This window comes from Stegastes partitus, unplaced genomic scaffold, assembly GCF_000690725.1.
Source record: "Stegastes partitus isolate 25-593 unplaced genomic scaffold, Stegastes_partitus-1.0.2 Scaffold56, whole genome shotgun sequence".
Taxonomy (NCBI): domain Eukaryota; kingdom Metazoa; phylum Chordata; class Actinopteri; family Pomacentridae; genus Stegastes; species Stegastes partitus.
Window position 1 is genome coordinate 147,935 of NW_007577787.1, and position 9,467 is coordinate 157,401.

Genomic DNA, 9,467 nt, shown 5'->3' on the forward strand with positions numbered 1-9,467 from the left:
ATATTGGATAGCTTACAATTTCAACAAAAGCCACCACAGGGTGCACCATATAACGATATTATTAAAGACAAATTCCATTTTTTTTCACCCCAAGTAACCTAAAATCCAATATTTATAGTTTCATCGTGACGATATTTCCTTTAACTTGTTGTGATGCTCATAATCTAGTGGCATTGTTGGATGGTGTGGCTGAGCAATATCATCTTTTACAGTTTTAATCGATTATATCAACTCAATTATTTCGGAGAGCACACAAAGGTCAGAAATGTCAGATTTGACTTAACGCTTTATGAACGCAAATGTTTATTTTCTGTGTTTAGATAATTAACTGTGACTCTGTGTGCACCCTTTCTAACTGGCTCCCTACTTGTGTAATCTGCTCTATTGGATTGTTGGCGTCCCTAGATGTCAGCGTCCAGTGGCGCATACAATGTTCTCACAATGACTGAATACAAAACTGGAGCAAAGTTTACCTCGGTCACGTAGAGAAAAGACGGTGTTAAGATAAAACAGGAAGAAGTGTGTTTATGAGGCTACCTACCAGACATGTGGCAAAGGGGAAAAAGTAGAGCAGGATTTCGAGCGTGTTCCTCTGAACCAAGACATTTGAATCTTGCAGAGAAAGACAAACTGACTTCACCTGAAGAGAGACGGAGGTTCAGACATGACAAAGTGGACAAAATAATGAGTAAACTTCACAGCAAATAAAAAAAAAAAAGAAACAAGAGGCACTCACCACTACGCCGTGGTCGTAGCCGAGCATGTGTGTTTGTTGACTCAGTGATGTCATGCGGTCAAAATGTGTGACTATAAAGACAGAAGCAGGCAGTCGCACCATGGGGGTGACCAGCATGCTGCCCCACAGGGCACCATAGAAGACCTGCTGCCCCACCAGCAGTGACAACTTGACCAGCAGAGCGTCAGTCCTGGACAACGAGAGAGGACAGTGGAAAGAAATTATTGACCTGCACCCAACAACACATCCACTGATAAATCTATATTTGTGTCTTGTGGTGACACACTAATCGGTTCTGACCAAAATTATCCATTGTTTCAGTTCAGAAGTACTGTTGGCAAGCTTGTGGGACTCAGTGATCCAGCACCTACTTCATGTTGTTTAGATTTATCACAAGTTTCCTGATTACACTTTAACTTTGCCCTCAGTGTACACACACTTCTGTGTAAATTAGATCTAAAATAAACAATGAGAGTTGACAGATCCTAGATAAAGTCAAACTGGTTGTTTGCGGTACACATTTGAGCAAATAAAGTAAACAAGGTAAAGTGAGGTAATGGGTGTTGGTTAAAAACATACATACATATATATATAATTCCAGAATTAATAAACACCCATGTAGAGTGCTTTAACTTCAGTTTGGTTAAAAGAGCAAAGGGTATCAATTATTCAGTTTTGCTATTGTGCTATAGGCAAAAGGTAATACTTTGACACAAACAGATGGTAATATTCTATATTTTTTAACAAAACACTTTCATTTTAGCCTCCCTATGTTGGTCTCAGCCCAAAGCCTATTTGTTTCTTCTCTAACAAGAATCTATTGTATACTTTATTTGAATAAATTATTTCAGTTAGGAACTGTGGCTTTTAGAACATGTTATTTAAACAGGGGATAAAAAGAACATTTGTTGTGGTTCTATTTTTGGCTGTGGATTTGGAGAGCTAATGTGTTTTACCGAAGACCCTAAATCCCATCATTTGAAAGACATGTTTTATTTTTAAAAATGGCCAACAATACACCATTTATCAAAGCAAAAAACTGACAAAACAGCAAGAATTGATTGATTTTCCGACAGTCCTTGAATGTGTCATTTGTGATGTGAGGTTCCATCAAATAAAACAACAAACACACGTCTAAAATTGTAATATTTCACCAAAAATCACTTTTATAGATGTCTCATTAAAAAAAAAATCCAAACTTAAACTATAACCATCAGATCCTGAAAATAATAAATAAAATAAATGTAAAACTCTCTGCTCCTCAGCATGACTGAGAAGCCAGTAGTCACATGACAAAAATTAGGAGACTTTTCAAGTAACTACAGGCTTGTCATCTCCGATTATAGAATAGGAGATAACAATAGAGACTGAGAGGAAAATCAAACAGACTGGATCTATAAGATAAATATATTACTGCTCAAAACAGTATACAGAGACGCAAGTAGTCAGCAAGTTGTTGAAAGATACAGTCAGCAGTTGGAATTATCTTTCTGGACTTGCTGTGCAGAGTCGTGTGGAAAACACTTAGTTGGTACAGGTTGCAAAAATGCAAATAGGTAAATATCAATATCATGTGGAGCCAACATTTTTCCACAGCACTGGTAACATTGATAACTCTCTAGTTGCAGCCATGTCTGTGTTGTTTTCCTGAGGTGCAGGGCATTATATAGCAGTAAAAAATGAGCCTACAGTGAGATAAAATGTGATGTGTTAAAGGCCCAGGAGTGGTTTAGAGGGTGAATAGTTGAGATTCAGTTAAAATAACAAAATACAGTGTTTTTAATCCAATTTTTGACATATTTGAGCACATGTGAATAAACTAAAGGCTAGAGATTCTTTCTTTCTCCTGGTATAAACAGTATGCATTATGTACCTGTCATACACCTCCAGTCCTTCCTCCAGGCCTGGCAGGAGTCCCGTTATAAAGGCCTGAAGACTGGGCAGCAGAGCCCTCTGCAGCGGGAGATAGTAACGCTCGTACAGCGTCAGCAGCACAGGCTTCACTGCCATGGCTGCATGGCCCAACAGAGGAAACAGTCCTGAGCTAAAAAAAAAAAAATAGACACACAGACACACATTAAGTCATGTTACTCATATTAAGGCCAGCACTCTGCCTGAAGCAGAAAAGATCTAGGCCAGTTTCTTTACCTGTAAATGAACAGATCCTTGGCTAGCCATTTTGTTCCGATGATTTTGAAGATGACCTCGTAGGTCTCCAGAGCCTTCAGGTGCACTCCGCTGGGCAGGGCCGGGTGCAGGCACTGAGCCAGGCGCTTCCCTATGATCAGCCTCTTGGGCAGGAGTGAGTAGCGAAGGTTGCTCTGCAGGGCCTGATAGAAAGACAGAGAAATCAAAAATAAAACCAAAGAGTTACCATAGGAGAACCACACAACAAAAAATGTTTTAAAAAAACCCCACAGATATATTGGAATAAAAGGATTTTGTGCATGTCGCTACTGTACAGTCATGCTTGTCAGATTTAATCTCCTTAATGTCCCCTGACATTCTTAGCGTAATTTAAGGAAGAATATTGGTACATCGACACACGGTGACACTCCAAAGTCAACATCTGTGCAACAAGTAGGCAAACAGTGACACATTTAGGGCCCATAATAAATGGTCAGAAGACTTCAGCGATAAGTTTGTATAAAACAGACGGAGCGTCTGTGAGAAACAAACACTTCCCTATAAGAGAACCGAAACACACATAGCAGCTGTGAGGTTGACATCCTGAAAATACAACACCATAAAGTAGATAAACATAGATGCTGATGTGAATTCAGGTTAAACACCACAGCAATGATCATTGAGCAAATACATATGAGGTGCGTCACAACAGTTCCAGGACTGGTGTCACAAAAGATATATTTTCCCCTTCGAAGTAATCTCCCTGGAGTCTAACGCAGCTCTGTCGTCACAGCCATCTTGATGTCGTCCACAAGTCTTCAAAACGGGTCCCATTGATGACCCCCTTGAGCTTGGGGAAGAGGAAAAAGTCCCTCAGAGCCAGGTGGGTGAGTAGGGAGGTTGCTCCAGCATAGCGATGTTCTTCTCAGCCATGAACTGTCGGATGCTCAGGGCGTTGTGAGCAGGCGCGTTGTCATGGTGAAGCAGCCACGACTTGTCCTGCCACAAATCTTGCCTCCTCTCGTGCACTGAACGATTCAAACACCGCAGGATCTCTGTGTAGACGTGCTGGTTGATCGTCTGAAGGGGGAAACTCGTAGTTTGGGTTTGAAATCTATCTTTTGTGACACCAGTCCTGGAAGTTTTCTGACACACCTCGTACATACAGAGAAAGTCACTGACAGCTACAGTATTTCTTTGACATCATCACCTCTATGCATCACACTGTACCTTGTTGAGCTTCCCCAGGGAGGAGATGAGATCTGCCCACTCGCTTGAAGACTCAAAGTTCCGCAGCGCTTTCTCAATGACCGCCGCATAGCTACGGTAGCGGTAGTCATTCTGCAATTCTAACTCCTCTGGATCCATGATACGTTAGTCTGATCCCAGCATGTTCAGCACAAAATATCTGGAAAAAAAGAAGAGCAAGACAAATCAGAGACACTAAGAGAAAAGACTGCAAGTAGGTGATAGCATACGGCTGCCTGAAACCTGCTCTTGTCCTCTGAGGCTTGTTTGTCGCAAATGAAATTATCCAATTAGCTCTGTTCAGTAACATACACAAACTCTGAGGCAATGGACACAAATGTCCTCATTCATGCCCGCTCGGTGTTTGGCTGGCTGACCTGTCTCTCAGTCAGGAGGGAGAGAATCCGTCTAACTGTGCGGCTCTGCACGCTCTGCCAGAGAAAAACAAGCTGAGGACTGAGCACAAGCACACAGAGAGGGACACGTTTGTTTCTTTTTTCTTTAAACTGCAATTTAAAACAGCATTAACTGATTTTTGTTTTTTGGCCTTTGGGGGCACAAATGAGGCAACACTGATATGGTATCTTCTTCTAATGTTGTCACAGCAAACTTGTCTTCAAACAGTGGCCTTTTCACACGTCTAGCCGACACAGAGCAGTGTCAGCGTTTATTAGGAGTTTTATTTTGGGCCACTTGTTGAATAGCAATCCAACATTTGCTCTTCTTTTAGCTCTGATTTGGTCTCCACCATCCCTGAAGGGAAAATGTCTTGCTCTTTAGCTACTAAATGTTCCCTTGTGTCCACCAGCTAGCAGCAAATTTTGTCTCTCTGCTGTTTGATGCTTCCCAGGTAAACAGAACAGCTGGCTGCTGCAGCTGGCTGGAAAAAAAAAGGTGATTACAGCTGTGAAACTGAAGCAAAGAGCAAATCTGCAAGCTGTATGACGAGAAGTAATGAGCTTAAAGATGGTAAAAAGCCCTGTAGGGATGAGGGAACATACAGTCAGGTTGTAATTCCAATACCTGCAGCTTTCATGTTAAATATATCAACTTAGAATGTCACAAAACAGTTTTAAAAAGATTACTGAAGAAGACATAAAAATCTTATTTTAGGCTGCACAGGCAACAAGAACAACAGACTTAGACACAAATTGCACAACTTCTACATGTATGATCTACCAGCTTACTTGTTTTTCATGCTCTGCAGACAGTATGCTGTTTATGCACGTGCATCTAAGGTATCTGAATGAAGCTGAACAAAGGGATGGGAGGGTGACTAGGAAGGCAGGATTAGAGGAGCACTGACATCTGGACTCCCCGCGGCTGAGCTGAGAGGGCTTTACCATCGAGAACAACACGTGCCGAGGATGACGCTGCATTAGTGGAAGCCTTATCTGCCGACTGACAAAGATATAATAAAGTCGAATCATTGTTTCGCAGCTGTATGCCTCCGGCAAAAAGTGAAGTTGCGGTAAACATCCATGTCAGTCCAAATGAATGGAGTGAAGATTTTGAAGCAATTTGAATGACTTCCAGTGAAGTTTTACTCAGCAGACATTATGGATGTTATACGCAATAAATGAAAACACAGCTGGTTTGCATACATCTTCAACCCGGCGGCACAGAAGGTCTATACAATCTACACAGTTTCAAAGTGGCCACACAAGATCAGTGTCACCACATCAGTATCTAACCAAATGTGAAATATGGTCACAATCTTAGTTATGGTGTTGAGTAATGTGTAGGAAAGTATTTCTGGAGATTATTACGACAACTCAGTGAAGTTAACTTTTGACCTTTCAGATATAAAATGTCATCACTTTAAAATAGTATTCTGTTAGACATTTGTGTGATGTTTTGTCATAAACAGTGAACCAATTCTTGAATTATGGCCAAAAGTGTGATTTGTTAGGACACAGTAGCCTTTGATCAACAAAATCTAATAATTTCATCTTTGAGTCTGAGTGAATGTTTGTTCCGAATTTGAAGAAATTCCCTCAAGGCACTCCTGATATATCACAGTCATGAGAACAGTACAGTGGGTAACCCAAAAACATAATGCCTCCAGACTCGGCCGTCACCAGTGTGGAGACATAATAAAAAGAAAACAATAAAATCATCAGCAACTGATCGATCGTTTGGGTCATTTATACAACCTAAATGCCCAACATTTTCTGCATACAGTTAATGACCTTAATGGTATAAAATCACAAGAACACTATAGAATCTGTATGACTGTACATAAAAGTCACAGTAAACAGATGGTTTTTAGTCTGCATTTTAAAACATCAATATCTTCAACTCCACTGCAGAGCACAATGTCTTAAAACAGCATCACTTAAGGTTTTCATTCCGGCTTTTGGAACAGCTACGAGTGAAGAACGGGAAGATCTAATGGGGCTTCCTGGTACATAAATTAAAGGAAGGACTACATTCTGACAGCTAGTCTGGTGCAAGATCATGCAGTGTCTGATAAACAAATAAATTCTTTTTAAAACAAATGCAAAAGCCAACAGACAACCAGACAGGTGCAATGTGTGCTCTCTTTGTGATCTCAGTCTGCACCCATGCAGCAGAATTATGTATTAATCGTAGCAAATTTATTAAAGAAGAGTTTTATAATAGTCCAGTCTGCTAATAACAAAAATATGTGTGTAGTTTCTACAAGCTGCTCAGAGAGAAAAAATTCCCTCATTTTAGAAATGCTCTACAAGGTGTCTTTCTGAGTTGATCAATACTTCTGTTTTACTCTAAAGGTGTTAAAAACCGGCATTTATATGTTAAGTTTAGTTGAAAAGAGGGTATCTTGGTCTAGTGTAGTCAGCACACGGTGAAGCAGCAGCACAACAGAAGAATTATGGGAGTCAAGATTTACTTTAACATCATGTAGAATGTTGTGCACAGTGTGTGATTTCAACCGAGATGTACAGATGTAGAAGAGTCATGCAACTGTACTGAGGTTTCTAAGTTACTTCACATATCGACAGTACTGTAGTGCAATGTCAGATGACTGGACAGTAATGTCAGCCTGCTGGTTACTGATTTGATCCTGGAACAGACTAAGCCCACATCCCCTTTTTGTTTTTGCAAACTGTGACTGTAATTTTTGGAGATAAGTAAAAAAAAAAAAAAAAAAGAGAGAGAGTCAATTTTACTATAGGTCTTTCATCACTTTTAAAAAAAAAACATGTCTAAAGACGATTAAACTTTTGAGTGACAACCTTTCTACTGAGAGTTCACTCACATGCACTTTTTTTCTTTGTACAAAAGCCACATGCTGGACTTGTGACCTCGGTATGCGTAAAATCCTGCCAACAATATCTGTCACTTGTGGATTATATGCTTCAAAGTGCTTTTCTCCCCTCAGACATCATTTACAATATTACAGTTGTTGAAGAAAAAGTACGGCAAGTAAAAGATGAATTGATATGAATGGTAACTATTACTTGGTTAACCATCTGAGTCAAAATGAAGCATTTATCAAAGCTTGACACTAAAAAAAGCAAAAGACTCATCGGGTTTTCAACTGTCCAATGGTACTTCAATGTATCATGTGTGACCTAGGTTCAAGCTAAAAAAAAAAAAACCTTAAACTTTAAAAGCTTAATTAGTGATTCTAAATTGTCCGTAGGTGTGAATGTGAGTGTGCTTGGTTGTCTGTCTCTAAGTGTAGCCCTGTGATAGACTGGTGACCTGCCGTCGCCCTGAGTCGGCTGGGATAGACCCTAGTGAGGATTAAGCGGTGTATAGATAATGGATGGATGGATAGTAATTTAGCTGCGACCAATAGTCATGTGACAACATTTCGGGGACTTTTCAACTGAACTGCAGGCTGTGTTTTCACACAGGTGGTAGGAGACAAGTATGGAAACAAATTAAAAATGGAAAAAGTTAAATATCTATATTATGCAGAGAAACATTTTTTCTCCAGCACTGTTAACACCTGTTGGCACTTTACAAAATGTTTATCCATCCATCCATCCATCCATCCATCCATTTTCTATACACCGCTTAATCCTCACTAGGGTCGCGGGGGGCTGGAGCCTATCCCAGCCGACTTAGGGCGAAGGCAGGGGACACCCTGGACAGGTCACCAGTCTATCACAGGGCTACACTTAGAGACAGACAACCAAGCACACTCACATTCACACCTACGGACAATTTAGAATCACCAATTAAACAAAATGTTTATGTTGACTACAGTTTTTTTTCATTTCTGTTCAACAAATAATCAAAGAAATTTAACTTTAATTTTTTTTAACTTCTGAAATTATTTGCACTTTGTCCTACTGCACAGGAGACATTTCTGAGTCTCTCTACTTCTAGCCAAGGTTGCTCTGTTTCCATAGAGACTTTACACTGCAGACAAAAATGCAACCACAGTGAGGTAAAAATGTGAAAGAAGCAAAAACAAAACGAACAAAAAAAACCCCAGAAACTGCTTGGGAATGTACACAGATTTGTCCAAGATGTTTCTAGTCATAAATGCAACCACCAAAGAAACTGAAGCTTAACCACAGGTGACAGCTTGATAATCAAATTGTGTTGGTCAGGCAGAACTAAATGTGCACTCTCACTTCCTCATTGCATGTGTCAGTGAGATAAAACCATGCTTTTCTACAGGCTGCTGTCAAACACAGAAGTGTGTGCTTTGAGGGTGGACACACGCAGTCACCTGACTTGCACCGCCGCCACAAGCAGGCTTTAATGTGCAGGCTGATGAGGGGGGAGTGGATGCAGCATTAACTAAAGAACTGTTGGCTGCAGCAGCTTTTGGCCTGTGAGTGCACTGTAGCATCAGTGATCACTACTGATGAGCGTATTATGTAACTGCACGTCCTCAGACCACACACTGGATGATAGCACTAGTGCCTCAAGCACTATGAAATGAATGAGGTATTCTACAATGTTCACATACGTCTGTGTGGAGCTAGCTTGTGCTGATTTTTTTGTCAGTTACGCGATATTAAAAAATGTAGCTGGCTTAAAATATAAACAAATATTTTTAAAAGGGAGGGTTTAATTTTTTTTAAAGCCTAAAATTAAAATAACAGACTTCTTTGGTTTTAGAAATTTAGCATAAACCAAGCAGCAGCGCCGTAAACAATTTTAGCTAGCTATCAGGTGCATCAATGACTCACCAACGGAGAAACAAGCACAAGATGTGCTGGACCTCGCTCGCTTCAAAGCAGCCGGACTCGAAGAAGAGACAGCCCGGTCCTGATGGTACATCTTCCACGCTAACGCCCCTCAATGGAAATTAGGACTTATTTCGTCCCGTGTTTGTGTACATGAGTGAACACGACCATCCTGGACAGTGGACAGCGCTGACAGTCATAACGGGGCGGGATCCTCA

General features: G+C 40.5%; 1 protein-coding gene across 1 annotated transcript in view; it reads right to left on the reverse strand.

The window, feature by feature from the left end:
• Window positions 1-9,467, reverse strand: part of dop1b (DOP1 leucine zipper like protein B) — a 25,572-nt gene extending 16,105 nt beyond the window's left edge. The window contains exons 1-6 of the mRNA XM_008275619.1: window positions 9,253-9,467; window positions 4,094-4,271; window positions 2,885-3,066; window positions 2,610-2,780; window positions 737-926; window positions 542-640 (exon numbers count right to left, since the gene is read on the reverse strand). Coding sequence (XP_008273841.1) covers window positions 542-640; window positions 737-926; window positions 2,610-2,780; window positions 2,885-3,066; window positions 4,094-4,231 — 780 coding nt within the window. The 5' untranslated portion in view covers window positions 4,232-4,271; window positions 9,253-9,467. The remainder of the gene's footprint in view (window positions 1-541; window positions 641-736; window positions 927-2,609; window positions 2,781-2,884; window positions 3,067-4,093; window positions 4,272-9,252) is intronic.